We start from the raw sequence: 25821 nt of genomic DNA on the forward strand, positions 1-25821 counted from the left end.
AGTTTCTAAAAAAAACTCAGATGCTGCGTCGATAGGAAAATAAAACGGGGTAATTTGGTATTATTAACTGATAGTTAGCCCTTTGTCTGACTCTGTCAAAGGGCTAACGCTCGAAACGTCAGCTTTGAAACTCTTGGCGGTGACCAATTTTCGATATCAACTCGGTTGATAATACCAACTTACGCTGCAAAATTTTAATTTATGTTGATTCAGATGCTTTTTTTAAGAGTTGCGCGGGAAACAGCATTCTCTAGTCACCAAATATAATTTGAACATTATACTGGGGAACCTCTCCCCCAGTCCCCTCTTAACCCCCTCCCCTCCCCTCCCAAGTCAGAATTTCTCGTCCAATTTCAATTCCAGTTGTAATATCTGTTAAAGTTTTGAGGAGCCAACGGATGGTTCGAAATGAGATGGATTAAACCAGATTTAACGAACAACACAACAAACACGTTTATTACTTTTTGCAACTTTTGTCCCCAAAACTTATCTTGTTCTCTTCCCGCTTCCATTTCCTTACAATCCAACGCAGTGCTGGATCAATAGAATATTTCTACTGACCATAAAATCCTGTATTTGAAAGATTAAATTTTGCGATATCAACATGAATATGTAATAAAGTGGTAACTGAACTTCATGTGGTGCAATTTTGGTCTTCAATCATACTTGTAATTACAATTCGAAGTTACGCTACGTATTTGTTCGAATCTGCAAATTACACTTCACTCAGTTGAATTACAATTATGAATGCGCTTAAAATGTCTCATGCAGTTCTTGAAACACAAATGATTTCGTGAAGATGCCCTTTCGGTAATAATTTTTTTCTTTCATATTCTATGAAAGGATACTTCATGTTTTCAAAAATTTTGCCACAAACCATTTTCTGAGAATAATATTGGTATGTTCTACTAGATAATTTCTCAAATTTTATTCAAAATGTGATTCGCAATTTTGTCATTGAATAATATGTTATAAACATTTTGTCATTCATTTTCAATAAAATGATACTTCATGTTTTTAAAAATTTTGCCCCAAACCATTTAATTTGTTAATTTGTCAAATTTTATTCAAAATGTGATTCACCATTTTTGCTCAAAGAAAATGGCAATTAACCAATTGTTCATTGGCGAGCTGTGACACAAGTTCAATGAACGGAACTGACAGAACTAATTTTATCATGAAAATTAAGAAAAATTTCACAAAGCCCTGAAACAGACAGACAATCAACATGATAACAAGACGCTAAATGAAATATGCAATTATTTTTCGAGAAACACATTAATTTCTCCCCTTGGTCAATACAGGGTGATAATCAATTTTACTGCAAAATTTAAGTATGTCCTTGTTATTCAGCTTCATGTCTCTGAACCGTTCAAGGTAATTATTGGTAAGGTAAATAGTGGCCTTTAAATAATGCGTCTATCAAGGAAATCTTATTAAAGTTTTATTTGCTTTTCCTGATCCAAATAAGTTTGACATAAACTAAAAGTTGTTTTCCTCCAATCAAAACAGCTTATTCGTTAGTTTTATTAATTACATTGATTACTGATAACAAACCTAGATGAAATCGTCACTGGCTAAAACCTGCTCTCTTAGAAAAATTATTACTTGTTGTCAAAAGTGTAAATTCTTATTGATCTCTCTGGTCTTTGTTAAATTACTATTTTTATAACGAGGCTATTGTTTTTGGGCAGATCTTGAACAAAGGCTTCAGAGCGAAGGGATATTAATCTCTCTCCCACGTAGTAGAAAAGTATATTAAGAAAATGTGCCTATGCAATCAACACGAGACATGATTGAAATGCATCTTAACAGCACAGGCGAAGTAAAATTTCCTCTAATTCCTCATATTGCACCTATTTGGCCGCCAGACAAGAGAATTGAATATGTCAAAGCCCGGAAAGCTGCTTTTCGGCGTTTCGTCAGGAAAAAAATGATCCTGTTTAAGTTTCTGCAAAGTATGAATTCGGGCATGAAGGATTTGTTTTCGGAAGTGGTTGACAGTAGGGATGACGCTAATAGTATTGTGAATCTCACCAGAAATTTTCAAGAAGAGCAACGCAAGAAACACGAGCGGATTTTCGAGATTCAAACAGAAGCTTATCACAGAGAGGAGAGAAAGAAAACTGCTTGGGGAAAATCCAGATTTCACGAGGACAGATGCAAGCTTCCCAGACAGAGCCTCACAGTTACAAGTAAAGGGAATTTAAATGATTCACCAAGCCAAACCTTTATAAAAGACTTTCAATTGACCGAGGGGCATCAAAGGATTTCAAAAATTGAGGGAAATACTTCTGTGATATACCAACGGGAGACAGCGCTATTACTTAGACGCAACAAAACGGATGAGGTGGTTTTTCCACAAAAAAATAGTGTGATGAATTTTCCGCAAATGGATAGTAGCAACAAAGATGCAAAACACCCAGTCAGCGACCCTCGCTTTCAACGTTTATTGACTTGTCTTGTTCCTCCAGCAAACAAAGGAGAATTCGACCACGAAAACATGAATTCAAGGAGGGCAAAGAAGAACAGAGGATATAAAAGAGACGAGATGCAGAGCGGATTAAGTGGGAAGACGTTACATGAGAAATGGCTTGCAACCATGACGCCTTAGCGCCTTAAGAAGAATGTTTCGTAGGAGTTAAGCACTAGCAATTAACTCTTGTTTTCATGGGAAGAAATTCGTCTCTAAGCTGCGGGAAATGCAACCAATAAGTCCAAAACTTGATGGAAATAAAATGATTTCATTGTTTGGCATTGACGTTGTGTTTATCAACATAATGTGATGAAAACAGCAAAAGTCGTTCATTTATTGAATGACATATAAAATGGGAATAAATGGTTCTCCTGTTTGGTAAACTGGAGCGCTGGTCCCAAGGTCCGTTTTAATTTCCTTTTACGCGGCTGTTTTTTGTCGCACCACCTTATTTGGGGCCTGGGAACCTAGGTTCGAAGTCATATCAGCAAAACCGCAGTTGCGGGTATGGAACCTGGAAACAACGGGCCTTTTGAGATGAGAACAGACCTGACTTTTCAGTGAAATCCTGGGGTAGTGTTTGTCTACTTTAAATTTGGAGTCAGGAACAAGCTCTTCACTTCTTACCTGTGCTTTAGATTTTTAAACATCAAAGCTGACCTACGTATACATGCATCCATAGAAGAGAATATAAACAGTGTACAATCTCTTTATGATTATTACCCAGTCGCTCAGCTTTTAGGACCCAGTTGTAATAAGAACATTGAGATGTACAAGCATATGGTAAAATGAGGCTGTAATTGTACGAACCATGTTCCTGTGTTATGAAACTTAAAATTATAAAAAGATTCCGACCAAAAAGTTCCTCCTCAGGCAAAACTTGTGATCGCCAGGAAGCTATTGACAAAATGAAAACTATTTTTCAATGAATCCATGCAAATTATTACAAACTTCTGCTATCGGTCTTAGCACAGTGACCACGTCTGATCGCCAATACGGATGACAAAGGTGTACTCTCGATGGCAAAAACTTTGACACCTGAAAAACGTCAGCAATGAACGATGAAAGCCTACGGTTTTGTGGGTTTATATGTGCATAATTATATCAATTAGTTGCACATGGTAAATAATGGAAGCCATCCACGCTTTTGTGAAGAAAATAATCATCAAAAACAAAAGTTTTCCATGAATAATGGAAAAGCAAAGCATTGATTATTTAATGGTACTAATATTTCCCATAAAGCCGTTGGGTCACTTCATTTAAGGATCATGAGCTATTTAGGTGTCAATGTTTGTGCAATCGAGTGTTCCTATCAGCTCTACTACATGTACGTGTTACCTCTAGATGCAAAATCAATATTTGCTTATAATTGACAGCCGTTGAAACGTGTTGCATTTACCGGGATTAAAAGATTATAATCTATTGAAAGAAAGATTAACGAATAACAAAACGTGCAGGCATTGACGCTGTGATTTGACGTCAACCGATTTCAAGCTCTCAGAATAAATAGAAAGTTGCATCGTTACTGATTGGGCAGTAAAAGCTTCAAATTTCGCTAAGACTGAACCTTTTCATGTGCGAGAATCTTTAACTATGGAAAAGTTATCAAGTTCTATGCCGGTGGTGCACGTTTCACCAATTTGGCCAAAGCGAAGGAAACCACGATCTTTTAAAAAGTCCACGAACCTTTTCATGAAAATACTCCGATTCATACACCCTGATTCATCAAACTGTGCCGTAGAAGTCACTGAACTAACTGACGAAAGCGTAGAGAAGGAGAAAAGGTTAAAGCGAGTCAAGAGCTTTGCAAAATGTAAAGAAGATTATTGTGTCAAGGAAAGAAATCGAAATGGGTGGACAATGTACCGAGAGAAAATGAAATATTTACACTATTTGGAAAGAATGGAAAATGGATCTGGAAAACGCAGCAAAGCTGCCATAACAGTACCGACGTTTGCACAACTTTTACCAGATAATAGAGTAAACGAAAGGAGGCAAAAAGGATTCTTGAATTCAGAACAAACTGGTCTTGAAAAGTTCGCCCCAGGTGTGCATCTAAACACACCCAAGGCAACTGCAACGAAAAGTCAGATTTCATTCATGGATGCAAAGCTTGATCCAAGATTTCAAAACTTGATGCGGTCTCTTACACCAATAGACTGTTAGCTACCGTTAGTTCAAACAAATTTAGGAACATCTGACAAATTGTAGTGATTCAGCGTGAAGAACTCAAGCAGAAAGCAATACAGGAATTGCTTTCCAACTGCTAATAAGGAAGAGTATGTAATACGGTGCTATCAAATGACAGGCATATAAAATGATCATGGGCTCATCAATATTAGTATACCCGTTCCTCATGGTCAGCGGAGCATGTTACTGTAGACTCCCTGTCTATGTACCTGGATGTGTAATTACTCTAACATAGCAAAATTAACGCTTGTAGTACAAGTAAGGTAATGAAAAGGAAATAAAAGCGCCAAAGTTGACACAAATTGGTTTGGAAATTACTTTTCAACTAAAAAAATAACACAAAAGCGGCGATAAATTTTTGATGGGAGAAAAATTAACGCCACGAAGACAGAGGAACAGAATTTGTTGAGACAGTAGGACCAAATTTATTATAACTCATGATGTAAAATTCAGATACAACGTTTGTATAATTTGTGTAATTTTCTCTAATCGTAAGGTTAAAAGGCTGGAATCTTTCCGCTTTTTACGTTGTTTATCCTTCGCGGATCTCCTTACTGATTAATTAATGCTTTTTGCAATTGTTTCTTAGCTGTCAAAACTGTCCGAGGCACAATGTATCGAGAATTCAGGAGGAACAAGATGGAAATTTAGGTCGTGTAAATTAGTGATCCAATTAATTAGTGACGCGCAAACAGAAAGCAAAAAAAATAAACGCGATTTAAAATAGGCGTAAATTTTCCAATGACGTTGATCTGATAAAACATATATTTAAAAAAAAAACATAGTTACGTGTTTCAAATTTACAATTTCACGAGCACTTTCGTTCGTGGCGTTTTTGTCCAACTTGATAAAATCAACGTTGTTATCAGTTACATGTTTCAATTTTCAACGTACAAAAAAAAAATTCAATTAAAGTGTTTATAACAAATGATCATTCCATAACTTAAAACACACACTGTAAACCTTCTCCTTGTTAAAATATGCGATTAAAATCCGATATTATATTTTTCACTCCATCGGTGGACTCCTTCCCCTGTTCATCATTTTAAACACCAGGCGACAAGTATCTTTAAGGCAGATATCTTTAAAACAAATCTCGCCGCATTTATCAGAAAAGTTTTCCTTTCTTGTCGTGGCTTTTCTTTCTGCCTGAATCCCTCTTCTTAGAGGCACAAGTTGCTCAATAAGGCGGATAAATCTCTGGTCTAATAACGGGTTCTTTTCATACAAATATGAACGACTCGTTTGGTTGGCAGACACAGGACTGGTGCTCGATTCACCCTCAGAGGAAACGGCTTCCTTGACCACAACGCCCTTTTTAGCGGCTTGCGTTTCACAATTAGAATCATATTCCGCATCGGAATAATCACCACAGACGTCTTCAGCAAGCTGATAATCAGCTGTGAAACCATTCCTCTTAGTAGTGTTGTAAGCATCAACCAAGTATCGAAAATTTGTTAGTCCTGAAGTGACAACATTCTGGTTTTCATCACGCAAATTTTCGCTGTCAACTTCAAAGGCGTCGTTACGTTTATCCTGCAAATTCGCCGGCGTTTCTTCGTCTGTGGAGGCCATAAGAGATTGTTTCAAATCGAAAGTCTAATTTTTTAGACAGATTTGACAGTTAAGAGAAGTTTTCTCTTTGTGGTCAGTTCGCGAACAATCATTTGATAGACCATTCACCGACTGAAAACGTTTCCATGATAACCAACAACCTCTGGCGAATAAAACAAAAATGTTTCAAGCACGAGAGAGATTTAAACCTTTAGAAAACCGCCCATAAACAGATGATTACGAAGTTTCGAGTCTTGTTGCATATGAAATTTCCGCCTAAGAACTGTTTTCTTGAAAATTTCCTAATCGCAAGCCTCGCAGTCTTTTCCTTTTAAAATTCGTACAATATTGTATTTCTATCCATTATTCTTTTTGAGTTTTATTATTCATCCCTATTTTCGACATAAAAGTGTTTAGATTTAAAACTAAAATAAGCTTAAGCCTTAAACCATGTGATTGCAATCGCTGTCACGTGAATTCTAACGAGGAAACTTTTCGTTGTTTAGTTACAAAATCATTTAAAATAATGTCTTTATTTTTTTTTATTTGGCGAAAAAATATTTATTTTAAATCCAATTTTAAATACACTGCTAAAAGCGTGAAATGCATTTTCGCCCTCGAACTATCGGACTTGAAATTGTTTGAAAATTCATCTGCAAGAGTTAAGGTTTTCATTGAGACAAATCATCCATCAACATTTGAAAACGTCGCCTCCATGTTAAATTCATTTCATATTTGTTAACTAACAATTTGAGCACATGGGCGTGTAATTTCAAACTAAGCCAATCTGGTTTTATGCGTTGACTCTGTTAAATTTTCCACTTACGTGAGTTACATTGAAATACGTATTACTTTACAGTAAAACAAGTATATTTGTAAACTCTTCGGCTCGTAAAATTTTCTGCACAATTAAGTTTAATGTAATTCAGACAGGCCCGGTTTCCATAGTAACCCGCTCAACAAATCAACAATGCAAATAGCATCACCCAAGTGGGATTAGTGGGTAATTCAATCAACGCACGATGAACAATTGCGGTCTTAAATTTCCACTTCTATGCGGTTCTTAGGGAAAGTATAGACAATACTGTGCAAACAACTAATATTCCACTTAAAAAACATGACACCAAATTGATGTTATCCACTGCACGAATGCATAGTGGCATCCTAGAATGAGATGATTGGAAGATTTGGATGGCAACTCGGAAGTGAAGACTTTAACCGAAGTGATTGAGTTACTTCAAAGACGTAATTCAAATCTCGTCAGTCCGTAATTGTTAACGAAACAGCCAGAAATCTATTGTACAAAGAACTGGTATACTGATTACATCAGAGAGTTCCAAGGCTTTTTTGCAAAGTTCGTAGGCGGATAAGCGCGTCATAAAAAGACTATACTTCTTTGTATTTTACACTGATTTCAAGAGTTGAACCAGAAAACTTCCACTGAACGCGTATTAAGTGAAAATCTCAATAACGTGCGTGTTGTACTGCGGTTAGGTTAGGGCGCACGCTGAGCATTGTTGCAAGGAAGAGGCCGCTAAACCAAAGCTTGAAAACAGATAAATTAAAAAGTACTTGGATATCTGTATTTCTAAAAGAGCTATGCGAAACAAGAAGAGGAGCGACCGTCTTTGTGATTGCATCCCTTACGGGAAAATTGAACCGAAAAAACTGGAACGTCTTCAAAAGAATCGTCAGAGACAAATGTGTTCCAGGCGAGACATTGCGCCATTTAGTGAACGCCAGGAAGAAGAGGTCACAGTACGTCCAAATAACTCAGTCAACCGACTCCTTTTCCCGCCGATTTATGAACTTCCGAGCATAACAAACCCCGAAGCTTACAGGGGTATGTGCAACACTGGGAACAGAGAGCTGACATCGAATGAGGTACATATGACTAACAGTAGCCGTGCTGTTGAAGACTATAAGGGCAAACCATATCGCCATGATTGCTCTTTAGCGCTTAAAAGCCACAGACAAGAGGAGGAGGAGGAGGACAGATTCGCTAATAGTGAGTGCAGCGAGCTTGGAAACAAGACGGATTCACAGTCTCTAAAATTAAAGTTACCCAAGTTGACTGGTTTAAACGTTGTAAATCAAAGACTTTCGTAATAAATAGAGCTCAGAAGAACTCGGAGCTTGACAATGATAACACAGATGAACTGATCATGGAAACAGGCTTCAGTATTTGATGTACACAAGACGTAGGAGATTAAAGAAAAGAATGTGATCAAACAACTTTTCGCCTTGGAGTCTCCAAGAATCAAAGCGAAAATTTGAAGTGTTTAAGAATTTTAAGTAAAGGATCTTCAAGAGTAAAATACGCAGCTACAGTTGTGTTCCAAGTCGTATAACTCTGGAAAGATGGATCAACAATTAAAGTTATTTGCTTGATGAGTGAGACTCAAATCATCTGATATCACACGGCAGCAGTAAATTGTGTACAGAAAAGGGAAATGCCTCTATTTTCTTTTGAAATTGCTTTAACTGACTTATATCTTAAACTTTTGTGATAGCAAACTATTTTTTCTTCGACGGAGGTTATATTACATGAAGTGGAAACTTTGATCTTTCTCCACAAGGAAACACATATTTACATTTTACAGAGCATTTCAAACTAGCTCGACTTGATCATGGCAATAAGGGAATCAGTTTAAGTTATCAAAATATGAGGAAAAGTGTGGACCTTTTATAATCTTAGAAGCCTCTTTCTGAAACCTCTTCTGTCATGTAAGCGAGATAAATTTTTTTTGATTTAGAGTATCAACGCTTTTAACTGGACTGCCTTCAACAAAGATGTTATCTCAGAGAGTATAAAGCTTCTCTGTTGAAACATCACTGAGTCTTTAATTTGCATCATCAATGCTTTTCAAGTTGGTCTCGCCAGGTTCAATTATATTTACTTTATTTACTGACCCTTTCTGTGGTAACCGATGTTGTTGGTATAGAGAATCAGTTCGTCGCGATTTATTAAGACAATGGGAGTTACCGCCAATGAGAGAAACGGGACTTGTGCCTCAAAAAGTAAATGTGAAGGGTCTTATAACAAAACTTAGCAGCATTTGTCGGTTAAAACTCTGTGAATTTGTGGACCCAGTACTAGTACAAAAGAATAAGTATTTGATCCTGACATTCCCAACGGGTTCAACGTAAAAACGTGATTGACCGACTGTGCAAATACTTCTGAACTGCTTAGACAAAAGAAAGCATTGAAAAAGCACTTGAGTTTCTTTAATCTTAGCTTTTTGTCATGCAAAAGTTAGAAACCTTCATGGCATTGTCAAGTAACTGGATTCGTGTACACAGTTTTCCACCCTGAAAACCCTCCCTTTTTATAGACTCGGAATGTATATTAAATCTTCACTTGGTGTTGTTTGTCAGTTCTTTACATCAAGTAAAGGTTGTGGTGACCGTTATTGTTTCTTAAAAGACTGGATTTCTGTTCCTATCAATAGTGTCAATTATTACTTTATTTTCTCTTACGCTTTGTTGAAAAATCAATACATAGTACTTCAATTAACTGTTAAGGAATTTCATAAATATGGCGAAGAAAAAAGTCGATCAAATTCTAGCTTTGTAAGACCAGTTATTAAAATTTTGAAAAAGTGTTGTGTTTATTCTTTCCTTTACTACCTCATGATTCTTGTCGTTTACCTCTTATCTAAATCAATTGGAAACGATGTCTCTTTTAACTTGCATGTTTACACTTTACAGCTACTTTACACCGAAATCCAGCCATTTTCTGTTTCCGTTTTGGCAGCTAAGTTTCTGACTCTCTTCCAAGCCGAAAGGAAGGTAAAAGCAGGTCGTTTAGCGATTAGGGAAATCAGAAAAAATTATTGAAGACAGCAAAGCTTTATGTCTATCATATGGGAGAACTTTCTAGGCGTTGTAATCGTTATGATATATATTATACCTGAAAACCAAATAGTATTTGGATATGCCTAATTGTCAATGATCCTTTCTCGACCAATGAAATGCACTGCCGGACTAAGGAAATATCTTGTGAAAAACAAAACAAACGTCATTGACTTTTAACTACAGGATTACTTTAATGAACAATCGAGAAACAACACCGCTGTCTTTTAGCGCGAGATGTGGGCAGCACTGAACAAAACTACTGTCATGTAATCATGGATTCAGGCATGAAGCTTGGCCACAAGCAACAATCAGACGTCATTAGTAAAGGAAAGATCGAGGAGAGAATACCCTATAGACTTTGTTTTAAGGACAGGGTGAAAGACACTGATACATCGCTGATAGAAGAAAAGAGAACGTCCCAAAGGTTTTATGATCAGGAAAGATTGCAATCGCGCAAGGTTTTACGATTGACAAGGGTGCATTCTGTCGACGCAGTCCAAACAAACTCATTTCACGGTGACGATAGCACGATAAGATTGACTAAAAGGATTCCCTCTGTGGAAAGACGGACCATACCGCCTGGTTTATATCTGCCTTATCTATTAGTCAACAAGGATGCTTATATCACTCCCGTATTCAATATGGCGACTTACAAAGGGTTTCGAACTCAGGAAGAAAGAAAGAGGTTGTCTTTGTCCAAACAGTTGGAGCGTTATCAAAAGAATTTTCTTCACGAAGGAAACTCGGAAGAAAAATGCTCTGCAGTTCCTGCAGTGATAGATATCTCAAAACCTGTCAAGTTAAATGTAAGATAAACGATAAGTCGAAGCAAAGATAAGTGAGACAGCGTACGCAGTAAGTTTATCACGGGTACCTTGGTGGTAAATCATTGTATGGCTACCATCACTGCAGTAAATTAAATGCAACTTTGCTTGAACTGCAATGGAATCAATTTTACATCAGTCATCAAATCTTTAAAAAATTTATCTTAAACTTCATATTTTCATTTTTGGATCAATTTGGACGTAAGAATAATGTAATCATTGTCATAATTTCGTGTTTATATTATTCATCAGTGTGTATGACCAATGTATGCCGGTGTCATCAATCCTAGGCCTCAACAAGAGATTATAAACTGGCCTTAAAGAATAAACTTTCGGTATTTACAAAGAGACAAGCTATTTGTTACCCGAAGAACTTGGCTAAATCTTAACCATGACAAAGGCCAAAAACAGCGGGAGATTGGAGGCCCCTTCCAAGGTCGAACCTTCCTCCCCCACCATAACACATAAAATTACCCACACGTTTTGATCCGGAAACTCCGTCGTTAGCGCAGTATAAATTGTCGTTTCCTCAGGATCGCACTTGTCTAAGTGATACGATCTAGTAGCAGGATTTATTTCAGTTCCCTTTTGTCATTCGCACACACTGGACGGCGTTAAAAATTACAAAGGGATTCGGAGTTGCTTGTTTCAACAAACTTTGCAAAGGAGATTTTGGAAATATCCGTAAGGGTAAGCGTTCAGCTATATGCCTTTATATGCCCTTCATTAAGATAAAATCTCCAACATTCCAAAACGCTCCGCTGCCTCTGCTATCCTGTCTGTAGAGCACAGTGAGCTGTTAACTGGGTAAGCGTCAGCCCTTCGCCAGAGCGTTAGCCCTGTAGCCCTGACGAAGGGCTAACGCTCGCAACGTCAGCCTTTAAACCCTGGGGCCAATTTACGTTATCAACTCAGTTGATAACACTTATCTACTCGATTTTGTTTATCACTCGTATGATTGTATTCCAATCGTTCCTTTTACCATTATTAATCAAAGCTATAACAAAATTCTGGAACGTAACTGAATATCACCAGCCCGATTTAATTTAGACACTAATAGGGCAGATTACGCGTTATGCTTGTAATTGGACGGTGCAATAGGACAGTTAAAGGGACAGTTAACACGTCATACCTGTGTAAGTGGAGAGAACGCGTCATTTGCGCGCGCTTTTGTCTCGCATTCCGCCGAGTTAACATGACTGCTTCGCGGTCATCCGATTTTGTTAATCACTTGCATGATTACAGACCCAATTGGTCTCTCTTTTCTGCTCAGCTCACTATATGTTGAAAGATGATGCGGAAAGGCTAATTCAGGCGCAAAACACTACCTTTTCACGACATATGTTCACTTCCTTCGAGAATCAACCGCCTAAGCAAAACGGCGCGGGTTTAGTTAATACGCGTTGCGAGCCTATCAAAAGTACAAAGCTTTCGTCGCAAATCTTTTCCTCCAAAAGAAGCGTAAAAAAAACTTTTAATTGTTGAGATATGATAATAGCTAACTACACATTTTCAAAAGACAAATAAAACACAACTGTTTTCCCAATAAACAACATCAGTGAAGCGTTTGGGTTGAATTTCACCGAAAACAAATTAGTGGCCGCACAGGTTCCTGATCAAATTTCCTTGCGCTAAAAGAAATATGTTACAGTAACCATATTTTGGATCCAATATGTAAACCGTCCACTACAACTTCGCAGTATTTTTTTTTAGTTTAAAACCTTTGATATTTGAATTTTTTATTGTCATCATCTTTCCTTCCTCGTTGATCCTGATAACTTTAAGAAAAACAACTAGTTCAAATCTCCATTTGATTTATATAAGAAGGAAAAAAAAAAAGGAAAAAAGAAATACGATGCATTTGCAATGTTAAAAACGGATGTCCTTTCATTTCTTTGGCGCCCTTGCAGACTATCCAAACAAACCGTGAACGACTTCCTCGTAAAACAAACACTGAGGCTAAATCCTTGAATAATTGATTTTCCAGCCGCGTGTAACTTTAAGCAAAATAGAGCAGATATGTCGCGTTAATATTCAATTGACTCAATAAAAAACCATTTTGGCTGTAGAAATCGTCGTCATCATTTCCAGTGCCTCGTGGACACGGTGTTTTTGCGAGCTACAACATGATCAGCTTGTTCCAACTTGGATACCTTTCTTTTTCGCGCTTTCATGACGACATGATAAAGTTTAGGGTCTCTAGGATCTAAATGAGGAATGTTAGAAGGATCAGGAATCTTAAGAATCTTTTCATAAACTGTTCCTCTAAACGTTCTTTTTCGAAAATCGTCTTGTTCATTATCCTGAGCGTGGTTTGATGGCAAACACGGTTCTCGTTGATCTTGATAAGGCTTTTTTATTGGATATTTAACTCCCTCTCTGTTATATTCCTGGTTTTCTGCCAGCAAAAATGGAAAACAACTTCCCGCAAAAGCATTTTTGCGTTGACGATTCAATCGAGTAATCAAAGCTTCCCTATCAACCTCGACTTCAATATCCCGAATCGGGGGCAACGGTGCTCCGATGGAAGTCTTTTTGTTGTTCTTCGAAATAATCTCATATGTCTTCTCTTTGCTTCGTGCCGTCATATCCAGAAGCATTTCTCTTTTCAGTTCACAGATGGACTCCTTTCGACCTTTCAACCACATGGGTGTCTGATCAATAACAGTTGTGGTCTTTCGTTGTCTTTGAGTCTTTCCTTGTACGGTTGATTTCCTTTCTCTCTCATCTTCCTGTGCAATGGAAGGAAGAAACTTTGACAAAGATTTCCTTTGAACTTCCGTGAATTCTCTCTGTCTTTTATTGCATTCATTCGCTACTCTTCTCTGCTCTCTTGATATAACATTCAAGTCAATCTCGAGTGATTTTAGCAGACCTGCATTTGTGTGACTCGCATGTTTCAAGCCGTATTTGTTAGCTATTTTGATTTTGCTTCGCTTAGGAAGGTTGCGGATCCTGGTGAGCTCCTGAGTAAGTCTATCGTCTGCATTTCTTCTTGCGGCTTCAAAGTCCATAACTTTTAGTAATTAAATAAGACGTGTAAATAACCCGATTTGTGTTTGTATCCTCGATAATCCGTGGTATTTTAATCGCCTCTTTGCAGACCTCCGTGCAGCAGATTACTTCTTCGAATCCGTGACCATAACACTTTGGTCTTCACGTTTACACTCCTCCACTCGCCACCGAAAACTAACACATCGGAAATCCACGCTTAAAACCTTCCCGAAACGTTTGTAACGACGTATGCTATAGACTTATCCCTTAATGAAGAGGACTAATTGATTCGTTAGACACACTGACCGTAAGATGAAACTGTATGGCGTCATTTTGGTGTTCACTTGCCTTTTCCGCTAAATCATGTGCCTTTTGTCGAAACTCTACTTCTTAGCTAGATTTCCGTGTTGTTTTAGCTGAGTCTCCTCGGTGACACGATCCGACCATGCCCATCAATGCAGAAAGACATCTAGGTTATCTACTGACGACCTCTATTACCGCTTGCGCTAATTTAATCACTGTTACAGAGTCGAGACGACACGTCAAGTTCACCGCATTGTAACAGGGTTAGATTTTAACACTTCAGCGTTGAGAGACATGAGATGGCAAACGTCTCCAGGAAGATTTAAAGCCACCAACTCTAAAGTAAATACAGAAAAAGCCTTTCAAAGGGTGCTTATATGTTTTTGTCTCAAGACTTACCTAGCAGGATGTTCCATTGTCCTGTTATTGGATAGTTGGCCTCAAAAGTCCACAATGTGAACAGTTATTTGCCAGTTCATAATGGAGCGGATTTCATATGCAAATACGGTATAGTTTATTACTTTGTGTTTGTAAACACTGTACTTTTATTAACAGCTTCTCTAAAGAAATATATGGAAAACACTTTGTTTACGAACGGCGATGGCTTTTGTTTTCGTGATAAATTTGGTCAGAGGAATGCAGCTGATGAAGACATATGTCAATTGGCAAACTGGTTCTTCGGTCTCGGTCGCTTGCTTTCTAGCAGAATAAATTATTCATAGAGAAAGGTAGAAATGAAAGGCGAATGTACGGATTTCAACATATGTTTTTAAAATGCAATCTCCAAAAAAGCGTAGAACGGCGTCACGAGAAAACAACTGCACCACAAATTTCTCTTGATTGGGCGGAAATAGTCTAGGTCAGTCCATGCGTTTCGTCTACCGTGAAATTAAAGCGAGTTCCTCGTAGCAGTGAATAAACAGCAAGGTGCGTCTTGTATGGCTCCAGATGGACTCGGAATTAGTCTTCAATTCAATCTTGTTGCTTTTTAAGAACCTCTAAGCATTTTATCAGCTCCTAAGTTGTGCTAAGAGATTGTAATCTCTCTCTTGGTCGTACTAATGTAAGTGTAAATTACGGCTGAAAATATAGTCGTTAGAATCGTTACATCCGGATTAATTTCTTTCAGTTTGTTTATCAGTATAATTTTCCGTATTTCGCGGGTCACTTGACACTTACGATGGTTTGAATGTCTTGAATTTTGTTATCTCGACTGTAAAAGATTTTCGGATGGTCGTACAAAGAAGTGGAGTGGGTTAACCTTGGACTTCTCACGCAAAAATATGAGTATTTCGTTTACAGCGCTCGATAAGGATCCTTTTGAGTAAAGTAAAAGTCATCCATTTAAAGAGTCAAAGGCCTCTTACGTAAATGAGTTTTATTTAGTTGAATGGAGAAAAAGAAAAAGGATGACTGGAAATAGAATCCGATTTCGTCTAATCTTGAACATCAAAAAAAAAAAATCCGTTCAGGCGAATTTTTCAGTTTATCGCGTAAATTGTAATTCTTAAAAATATCTTCGTCGAGAGACCATAAAAAGAACGGTAAAATCTATGATCACCTTTCTTCTCCTTTTTTGTTTTGTTTTGTTTTTTGTCTTTATCATACTTCAGAATAGACGTAGACGCTTTACGAAAAAAATAAAATAAATGTCGTCCCACCTCAAGAACGCGAAATTGACGCGATTTGTTCAGCCTTACAGCACCTAAAGACTAAAAAAGATATTATATATGTTTTTAATTTAAAAAAAACTATTCAACCTGTCTTCAAGGCGCTTTCTTTAATTCTTTTGTGCGTATGTTTTTTCTCACAATCCAGTCATCCACGTACAAGTCGATTGGTCTTTCATCGGTTAGTTCTTCACTAAGATCAAAATTCCAATTAATTAACGCTTTTAGCTAGCTCTAGATAGTTTTCTTTTGTTTTTTCCTTTGTACATTATTTCGTTTAAGAATGTTATTTTGATTTTTTTATCGCTCGTGAGGAATGTGTCAGTGCAAAAATGGTATGTAATTTATTCGTATTATATTTTATGTTGAGATTGAAGGTTTTCAGTACACAGAAATGAGGTAGTTTGTCAGTTATAAAGGGGGTAAGTTTCGAAAGAAACTCTGGTGCTGCGTCGGTGGGAGAGTATAACAGGGTGATTTAGTCGTGTCAATTGAGGGTAAAATTTCCGCACCGCTCCATACTACTGTAAAACAAATCTGTTTTCCCAGTGGAAATGTATTGTTTTTGTCATTGTTTTCTCTATCCAAGAACTGAATGCATAATGTAGTATGGGGCTGTGCGGAAATTTTACCCAACTGAGTTGATAACGTAAATTGGCCACCGTAAATAGTTACAGAGCTTAGTTGGTTCGTTTCGCTCGTTGGAGGCAATAGTTCAGTGCACAGTTCAACATCGTATCTTACAGCGCAGCAAAAAGTAAACTCGGCAGCAACTGTAAGTGTTATTCGTGAATATTACACCTTTCTTTTCTCTAGTTTTATTTTTAAAGTTTTGGTTGGCAACTTTCTGTTTTAGTCTTAACCGCACTTGAAATCTTAGAGGAGACGCTGAAAAAATTTCCTTCCGTACTTGTCAAATCTGAATACTATCAAATTCAATTCATATCAACAATTGACGAAGGATCAGTACTTTACTGAGTCACGAGTCACAAAATCAGTGAAAAAAAAATTTTGGCGCGCCGCGCGAAATTCCGGGAGTGAAGCGCATAGATTAGTTCGCACAACGCGCTAGCATTATTTATTTTATTTAATTTTTCACCTGTAAGGGATGGCTGGTAGTCTAATGGCTAGAGAATATGTCGATGTTATCTTGGCTATGGCATGTTATTAATTATTCACATGATTAGAATAAACGACAGATGTCAGATGTTTTCATCTTCAATTTTTACCGTTGAGAAAACTGTAAAAAGCAACAACTGACTTTCGTGCGCTATTGCGCTCGTTATCTTACAGTAGTTAATGCCACAATGCTGCGGCTTTTGAGCTTAAGTTCAAATTAAAAAAATAACAAAACATTTTTAGTCGATGGGTTTTTGCAACATCCGTGCCCCAGGGCATAAGAGGTTTGCGAGTCGAATTTCTTTAGGCCGCATCATGCAGTAGTTAGAGCAGTTTGTTTTGAAATCGTCCAACTAAGTAACAGCTCGCAAATCGTCATATCCATATCCTATCGCAGGTTCGCAGTCTGTAAATACGCTTTTGACCCCCTGCACACGCGAACCGCAGGGCCCGGGAATTCGTCCTTGCAGTTTATCAACAAACAAAAATTCCGCGCAGTTAGCATCACCGAGCGAACAAATTTACGTTTTTATGTTTTAGGCTTTATGACTGATAAATCTTCTAAAATTTTAACAGCATGCACTATATCTTTGGGATTCCCAGCGCAATATTTGCGCCATTAAGTCTGTTCACTCCTCGCTAAACCTTTGTAAACAAATTAATTCATTTTGGCGTCATAAAAGGTGTTAATGAAAAAATTTACACTTAGCCACAAACAAACAAGAGTGACAGGTGAAGTCAATACGTATTCGATAAATGCGTCAGAATAAGAACTCTTATGTCGATGGAACTCATCTTCAAAAATTGTAACAGTCATCCAAAAACCTTTGTGTTTCAAACAATTCGCTTTACTTTGAAGCTTCCTAAAGCGGTGAATGGCAGAATTAAGCGTCCTTAAGAGTTCTTAATGCGTTTCTTTATTAATCCATTGAATTCCACCGGGACCTGCTAAATTGCAAGATTTTACAAATTCTAATTATGCTATGAAAGGTTATGCAAAGCGAGTATTCGTCAATTAAATCGCTCGCGCTGTGTTATTAGAGTCTTTGTAGATGTTTATCAAACAAAGTTGATTAAGCCACCTGATCGGAGGAAATGCAAAAATTTTAAGAACGCCCTGAAGTGGTGAATTTGGTCGAATTGATGTAACGGTGTGGTTTTGTTTCAAGAGCCCTGAGGAAAACAGATCAAGTTTCGTAACAAGTAGTCAAGCAATTCATAAAACGCACTAAGACCGGCTAGAATTGGAAATATTTCAGACAGGGTGTTGATTCTTAAAAGACCAAAAAGCACGGAAATGTGGTTAAAGAATTGAGGCTGTTTTAGTGGCTGTTAAAGACATTATTTCAATATGAGTGTTAGTTCATCAAGATACCCGCTTATTCGCATCAGCAAGACAGGAGAAATGAGGCTGAAGAACAAGGTTGGAAATGCAATACTCAAAGAGAATGCCTACGAAGATCGAGCACTCAGCACGCGCTTGGACGAGTTATCTAAACATCAATTCAGGCAAGATAAATACATGACTTATAGACAGCTTGAATTTGCCACAAAGCAGGTTTCGGCGTCAGAAGAACGACCCCGAACGCTAAATGGACAAGAAGGCGTCAAACAGGTTCAACAAAATGTCGATAATGGCGAACAGTTACCCCCGATAGATACGCGAGGAAGATCAAATATCGTAGCTTCGAATTTAGAAGCGTGTCGCACAAATCCAAGCGGGGAATCAGTTGGAAATGATAAAGCAAAAGGACGTTGGGAAAAGGCAATAACTCTTGTTCGATTAGCGGTGCAAAATAGGCCATCGCAGAAAGGCAGCGCAAAGCCGTTGTCAAGTCCTAGGAGAAAAATATCTGGAAATAAACACGTCGATGTACACGCGAGCGACACGCCGGATCGACATCAATTGCCACCAATTCACGGAAACGAGGGAATACTTAGGGAACCGCTAGGGTCTTCAAAGAGAAAGCCACCGCTTCGAAAACAGCCGAGTTTACCAGAAATGCTCAGAGTCTCTCGAGAAAAAACTCAAAAATGCCTTGAGGATCCGAGGTTCATGAAACTCGAGCAGTGTTTAAGCGAGACAAAGGATCATCCAGAATCGATCAGACGACCCAGAAAAAATTCAAGAACAAAACGAGCTTCTTCGGACAGAATTCGCGACATGTACAATAATAATAATAATTTCAGCTAAAAAGGCATTTGGAGAGGAACTCGACTATGACTGAACTTAAAATTATAAATTATTCAGATCATACACAGCTGTATACATGAAAAAAGAAGCTTAAAATCTAAAGAAAACAAACAACTGAGTTCTCGTTCGAATTTATTTGAAACGCGCTCTGTACAAAAATATACGTATGGTGATTGAAATGATTGGTAATACAATAAAATTATGAGCCACAGCCTTTTTCCTTAACTGCATATGCTAACCCACATGCAAGAAACTTGCGTAAATATATGTGTATATATATATAGTCATATATTCAAGTATTATTTATGTTAATCTTGACACATAATTTTTAAGTTTAAAAACAAATTAAAAGTATGGATTTGATGTGGTTAACTCGTTCCATTCCAATTCATTTCCCATTGACAACCAAAAAGTGGATTTTAATTTTCAAGTCACGTCTCTAAGGAAGAGATCATGCAAAAAAACATCTGTCAGTTATCAAAAGGTATATACACTTATTTATTCGTATAGATAGATTATTTTGTTTCGGTAATTAACAATTTAAAAGAACAATTTAAAACAAATATATAGTTTGGCATCAACAGTTATTTCAAGCGTGTTAAGATAGGTGACCGCAGGCCGTTGACCCGTGGAAACGTTCCTTCGAAAAACACAAAGTACGTGCAGACAGACTTTGACGTAAGGCTTTTCTGTCACGTCTGAAATCTTTTTTCAAAGAGTAATCTGCTTTTTCTCGAAGCTTAGGGTATTACAATTTATCATCTATCTGCTGACGGGGGCGAGCGAAGAATTTGCCATGGAGGCAGGGAAGGGTCTTATACCAGGGACTTGTTCGTATTTGAATTACACCTTGATATCAGTATGCATATTCTCCACACTGTTTACAATTCCTGAGGTGCTAACAAAAAGAATTTGTTCAGCAATCAAGAGTTTCTTTAGTTCATTATCTTTTCTTTTATTCTCCAGACCTTTATGATTGATCCAGGTTGTGATATTGTAAGGTGAAATGAGATGCTTGTCACTCTTGAGGGATGAAGCGTTTAAGTAACTGAATAAGCAGTCAAAGAGGGAAATCACTTGCATCTTAGGTGGAAACCCACCCATCACCCGCCCCCTTCCTCTCCCCCTGACCACGTTTTTGGCCCCTGTTCAGTTTGTACTGAAAATGTTTGACCTCGTTTAAAAACGTGTAGCTTTGGATAATCCGGTCGAGAATAATCCTGCAAATGGTGACTGATGTTCGATAACCCAAGAGAAAGTCATCGTCAGTCTGTTCAGCTAAGGGGGAAGGGAGGGGAAGTTGGGGGATTTTGGTCGCGTCACAATAAAATGTACCTGATCCCCCTTACGGCTCTTTAGACAGTTCTTATGATCCAGGCAGCTTTTTGTAGTCCTTCCCCCTTTAAACTTTGTTGGAGGCTGATCCTCCTTGCGTTGCCCCTGTAAACCATGTGATACCGCTCCCCCCCCTCCCCCCGCTACTAGTCCTTCAATCAAATTCAAGTCGAGTTCAAGCAGGGAGAAGAGCTCAACAAGCTTTGCTCCCCTCTGTTATCTTAAAAACCATGAGATCCCCCCAAATTCCTCCTCCCCCCTCCCCCGGTCCCTAGGGTTATTTTTAGGATTTGGAAAGAGTTTGAAAATTCCGTGTCGTGTTTCCTTTTTCACTGAAAGTTTTCTCCATCTTCATATTTTCCTTATTGCTGCGAATGACAACGCTAGAGCAACGAAGAAAGAAAACGTTTAGAGTATTAACTGAGTTGTAACAAAGCGAGGCAGGTCATCATAAAGCTTTGAAGAGAACGCTGTGGGATTAGTTATAAGCCATAAAATAACACATGTGATCATAAAGAGTATATTTTAATACTTAGCAACGTTATCAAGTGCCAAAATAAATAGGAGAAATGTAAGCATGCTACAATTGTACATATTTATTCCGGACATTAATTTAAAAGTGTCAAGCCTTGATCATTTTACGTTTGCTCCAATATAAGGCTCTATTTGTGTCAGTTTGGAGTAAATTCACGGCTCATTTTCATTTTTTAAAGGCAAGGCAAAGTTGTCTAGAGAACCCGTGAATTTTTAATGCATTCCATAGTCTCCAGTGTGAATCGAAGCTATCAGCGATTGATACCGTCAAGTCTTAGCAACCCCTTCTCTGTGTCATTATTTCTTGTCTTATCACCTCTCCGCTTCTGATATCGTAACACCTCCATTTAAAAACCCTTCCGGGAAATACGAGTGCTTAACTACTTGTCAGGTGACCTCTTCGGTAAAGGTCTGTCTAGAAATGATCTTCCATCACTGTAATTCCATTGATGACGCTTGACAAACGCTACCGTTTGCGGAGGAATATCGGGGCAAAGCCTGTCATTGGAAGAGTTCATCGGAATAGGCTTGACAGCCCATTTAGGTCGAGGAGTTGTACTGTTCGCCGCCTTTCTGCCGCGACCTAAGGAAATGTTTGAATGCTCGCGAAGATCCCTGTTGTAAGACGCAGTTTTTGCACGGATTTGAACTGTTCTTAACTTCTCCTGATTCAAATTAAACGGTTGCACTCGATGTATGTAACCCATACGAGTGTGATTCTTTCTCAAATCAGGCAAAAACGCTTCGATCAATCTCTCCCGGTTGTGTTCGTTCATAACTGTCATGTCAAGCTCCGAGCGACAAGATTTAGTCCACCGTGAATTTGGCGGTGAGCCCAACATTGAGTGAGTATCATGAGTTCTAAAAGGCTCTGATCTCGCCCTAGAACTGTTCGTTATTCTCGCCGGAGACGTAGAAATTGTAGAGCCGCGTAAGTCTAAATCCATCCTTGGTTCGCCAGTATCTGTGTGTTGTGACAGAGCTAATTTTGTTTCCACGGTATTTGCCACAGCTGAGTGTTTGCCTCTGTTAATATAAACTTTGATGATTAATTCTATATCATACTGAAGCATTCAACGGTAAACGCAATTAAACCATGAAGAATCCGGATGCGACTCAAAAATACGTAATCACATTGCTCTGTATACAAACGTACTCGAAAGTAACTCGTAGAATTGCACTCTAAACTCGCTGAAAGCTTCAAAGATTCGACGGACAAAGAAGCTTTATGCTTGAATGAATTATTAACTATTGTTGTGGTTGTGAGCTTTTATTGTTTACCGCCGAGAGACTGATCTGTTTATAATTAATGCACACGCGGTTGGTCAACGGAAAAGTCAAGCCATTTGTTGCTAAGCAACTGAAAACCGTTGTGAGAAGTGAACTGAATACCAGCTTAGAGGGGAAAGACTACACGTTCAGTGTCGAAAGCAAAAATAACCTCTGCTGAAAAGTGAACGCTTTGACCATCAGCTTTTGTTTACTTATGAGTTAAACAGCGACAATTGTGCTTTGATTTTTTTCTGGTTAGATTAATAAGAATTTAATATCTCTTCTTTCGTAGCCTACAGAACAGGCCAGGTTTCCTGGCTAACAGAGACACGTGAGGCGAACGCCGAGGGTAAGTCACTGCTAGATGAGGAAAGTTTCTCTATTTTGCGCCCTCCTCTCACGCGTGCTTTTGATTTCGCCTCGCACGTACTTGCACTCACCTAAAAAAGCAAAAAAATAACGCCTGCCTGTCCTGGATGGTAAGCCTCCGTAATAATGTTTTTTTTTTGCAAGGAATAGCGCCATAGAATTCACCGGTATCCAAAAAGCACTCCGCACCCGTATAGAGGGACAACTCAGAAGAATTCTTCGGATGGTATCAGTTCTTATTAAATAGGCCAGCGATCTCGTGCAAAACGATCAACTTAAAATAAGCGGTGCAACACTGCTCAAAATAAGTCAGCAACCATCTAATGAATCACTTTAAGTACTGACAGGGGTACCCTTCACAACTTCCTATCGCAACCCGGAAGCAAAAAAATAATAGACATTTCAGAATTTGCGGTTTGGTTCCCTTAGCACACCTTACTTAAAATGCGTGGCGCGAAAAACACATAAAAGTCATTGAACAAACAGGCCTTCCTCGTTAGCGCTTCGGCACGGGCCAACCAGTATGTGGCCTTGAGAGACGCTAGTCGGTGAGGGGTCTTCAAGGGGCCTGGCACTGATGATGATTTCCAGACCCCCAGCAAATTAAAGCTCTCCCCGACTCTTCTTAATCTTTCCGCGCGTAGAAACGCGCGTTTTGCAGTGCTAATAATAATGAGGGCCGGATCATAAGCTATCGTTAAATTTGACCGCTCTAGTGAGTCCATTTTAATGTCTATGGAAAGGTCTATGACAAAGCAAATATGGACGTGGTATTGCTGCCGCTTTGTGGCTAATTAGGTGCTTTAAGTCAGCAGCTTGTATGTACCGCTCAACAGCTACAGAAACCAGCCCACAATGCAACACTCTCGAAAAAATTTTTGAAACCACCACCGTTTAAAAGCGAAATGCTATTTGATCCGACACTCCGTAACGAAAGAACAGTGGACTGAGAGTCTGCATTGAATTAAGAGATATCTTTTGTGCTGGTTTGGTCCGAACATCCTTTTCCATAGCAGCTTCTTGCTTCATATTGACTCGCACGTATTTGTGCTCTATCTGTAAAAAATCTGCGAAGCCCTTCATAATTTTGTCAAACTCTCCCCAAATCCATCTTTCGTGTGCAGATTTGGTTTTTATTTTCTTCACGGTCACCGCCGGTGGAAGTTTTGCACTGCTTGACTTCCTTCGGTTCAAAAGCGAGGCTCTTGCATTCCGTGTTTTTGGTGTAGGGCTTCGAGCCGACGTGATTGTTAAATTTTGTTCCGATCCTGATTCTGACCCAGGCAAAACAGGTGGATTCTCCTTTTCAGATCCTCCCTTTTTCTCAGATCCAGCATTTTCTGAATTATTGATTTGATCAGAGTTCGTCTCCTCATCAACGGTGTCTTCATGATTAAAAATAGATTTCTCATCATTCTCGATGCTCATCACAGATCTTACTTCAAGACGGCCGTTTATCGCCGCAGTTTGCTCAATCTCCTTCCCCAAATCGCGTTTTCCTGCAAAACTTGACGCGCGTGACGCGCTCTGGCTTATTATGCTCTGTCTAAAACCCTGATTACTTTGGCGTACAATCCGGCTGTGATTTTGAAGACTTTTGGCCCCATCCCCTTCATCAGGTGCATCCATGCTTCCTAGTTTTTCAGTTGTAGCAAAAGCTGTCTTTGAATTGTTATCACTTAATTTTCGAGGGACTATTTTTCTTCGTCTTTCAGCTTGCTTCACAAAAACCGCTCGTTCTCTCTCCATTTCTGCAGACCTCAATTGCCTCTCCTGCTCAATTCGATCGTTCGTTCGCTCCAAGTCGCACTTCAGAAAAGAGTTTCTGTATCTGGCAAAATGTGCCTCACGGCGGGTTGTTTTAAATTTGCTGAGATGAAGCTGTCTTGCTTCTCGACAAAGACGATCAGTGATGAAGTCCTCTCCTATAAGAAAATTGTTGTCCTCAGAATAAACATCTCGAAATGTTCTCCACGCCATGTCTTGTCCTTTCAGATAAAGTTCATGCAACGATTTACTGCTTTGTTTTCACATTTACAAAGACAAGAACTACAAAACGAACTCTTTGTGTAAAGGTATTATCTGGGTGGTCGATGAAATTCAGCTGAAGGGCGAAGCTTACTTTCCGATCGATTGTGGCGATTTTGTTTGTTCTTTGATCAAGAGTCCCTCGGCGTTTTTATTCATTACTTATTTCTGAGTACTATAGCAACTGATTTTCTTGCGGTTTCCACAAAATGAATAAAATATCAGTCATGGTTACTGTGAAACGATGATTGTTGGGGAAAGTTTGAATTTGAAACTGAACTATCTACTTCTTTGGAAGCACTGATATATTCTCTAAACGGTAAAAGGTACAGTATATATTTAGTAGTATCGAAGAACGATTAACTGTCCAATTTTTTGGTTTTCATCAACTGATCTTCCTTGATCGTTGCACTTAATTATTTATATATTCTTTCTAATTGGGGAAAATCATATTTTTAAAAACAGATCACTTTGTCAGATGGGAGGGATTTGTCGAGCTCGCGTTACATCTCCCTCCTTCTAAGGCGCACCCCGATATTCTTCCCAGACTCCTTTGTAGGTAGAAAAAACAAGTAACGACTGGGTACGAGTCTGTTTCTTTGTTCCACAAGTAAGACAGTACGTTTGGGGCTAAAAGTATCATTTACCAAAGTAGTGAATATAAACGTACCATAATTCTGGTCATTCTTTTTATTACTTGGTTTGTTTGGCCTCCTGTCCTTTACTTTTGATATAATATTTTTATCTTACATGTCTGTTTATTTTTTAATTTGTATGGAAACTTCCTTGGTTGAATTCAGCTCTGACCACCTCCCCCTAATCTTACATGACACGAACCTAAAATTAGCTTCCTCTCTATGGTTATAATAGTATGTTGGATAAATTTTTCAGCGATGAAGAACATTCTATAATCGAGGTGATCATCCTTAAACCACTTCTCAGAGATTGAAGCCAATTCAGCGGCACAGAACTCAAAGTCAGTTCTATCAACGATCTGCGATGGCCGGCACATTTTCGAGCGGTCTCAGAGATTGCATTCGACACCTCACAAAAACAAGATTGATGGATTATGTTTAAGAAAGGAAACGAGAGTTGATGATT

The 25821-nt window shown here is 38.5% G+C and overlaps 6 protein-coding genes across 6 annotated transcripts; 2 read left to right on the forward strand and 4 right to left on the reverse strand.

Annotated features, from left to right (window-relative positions):
- Positions 1-1697: 1697 nt before the first annotated feature.
- LOC113669653 (uncharacterized) lies at positions 1698-9824 on the forward strand. The gene has a single exon (XM_089214228.1). It carries the CDS (start codon positions 4070-4072, stop codon positions 4640-4642), a length of 573 nt encoding a protein of 190 aa, XP_089070354.1. The 5' UTR covers positions 1698-4069; the 3' UTR covers positions 4643-9824.
- LOC113669654 (uncharacterized) lies at positions 5068-9637 on the reverse strand. The gene has a single exon (XM_027185727.2). The coding sequence runs from the start codon at positions 6239-6241 to the stop codon at positions 5675-5677; it is 567 nt and encodes a 188-aa protein (XP_027041528.2). The 5' UTR covers positions 6242-9637; the 3' UTR covers positions 5068-5674.
- Positions 9825-12624: 2800 nt separating the features above from the next.
- Positions 12625-13916, reverse strand: LOC113669639 (uncharacterized). Its single transcript, XM_027185707.2, has one exon. The coding sequence runs from the start codon at positions 13914-13916 to the stop codon at positions 12984-12986; it is 933 nt and encodes a 310-aa protein (XP_027041508.2). The 3' UTR covers positions 12625-12983.
- Positions 13917-17700: 3784 nt separating this feature from the next.
- Positions 17701-19554, forward strand: LOC113669640 (uncharacterized). The gene has a single exon (XM_027185708.2). The coding sequence runs from the start codon at positions 18340-18342 to the stop codon at positions 19180-19182; it is 843 nt and encodes a 280-aa protein (XP_027041509.2). The 5' UTR covers positions 17701-18339; the 3' UTR covers positions 19183-19554.
- A 1469-nt stretch (positions 19555-21023) lies between these two features.
- On the reverse strand, positions 21024-22273 carry LOC149041006 (uncharacterized). Its single transcript, XM_089214227.1, has one exon. It carries the CDS (start codon positions 22122-22124, stop codon positions 21432-21434), a length of 693 nt encoding a protein of 230 aa, XP_089070353.1. The 5' UTR covers positions 22125-22273; the 3' UTR covers positions 21024-21431.
- Positions 21024-25247, reverse strand: LOC113669637 (uncharacterized). Its single transcript, XM_089214225.1, has one exon. The coding sequence runs from the start codon at positions 24670-24672 to the stop codon at positions 23587-23589; it is 1086 nt and encodes a 361-aa protein (XP_089070351.1). The 5' UTR covers positions 24673-25247; the 3' UTR covers positions 21024-23586.
- Positions 25248-25821: the final 574 nt, after the last annotated feature.

Source organism: Pocillopora damicornis, chromosome 8 (assembly GCF_964200805.1).
Source record: "Pocillopora damicornis chromosome 8, jaPocDami1.2, whole genome shotgun sequence".
NCBI lineage: Eukaryota > Metazoa > Cnidaria > Anthozoa > Scleractinia > Pocilloporidae > Pocillopora > Pocillopora damicornis.

Excerpts from the sequence above, each read along its gene's own strand:
- LOC113669637 (XM_089214225.1), bottom strand. The coding sequence starts at position 24,672 with ATGGCGTGGAGAACATTTCGAGATGTTTATTCTGAGGACAACAATTTT.
- LOC113669653 (XM_089214228.1), top strand. The coding sequence starts at position 4,070 with ATGGAAAAGTTATCAAGTTCTATGCCGGTGGTGCACGTTTCACCAATT.
- LOC113669654 (XM_027185727.2), bottom strand. The coding sequence starts at position 6,241 with ATGGCCTCCACAGACGAAGAAACGCCGGCGAATTTGCAGGATAAACGT.
- LOC113669639 (XM_027185707.2), bottom strand. The coding sequence starts at position 13,916 with ATGGACTTTGAAGCCGCAAGAAGAAATGCAGACGATAGACTTACTCAG.
- LOC149041006 (XM_089214227.1), bottom strand. The coding sequence starts at position 22,124 with ATGCTTCAGTATGATATAGAATTAATCATCAAAGTTTATATTAACAGA.
- LOC113669640 (XM_027185708.2), top strand. The coding sequence starts at position 18,340 with ATGAGTGTTAGTTCATCAAGATACCCGCTTATTCGCATCAGCAAGACA.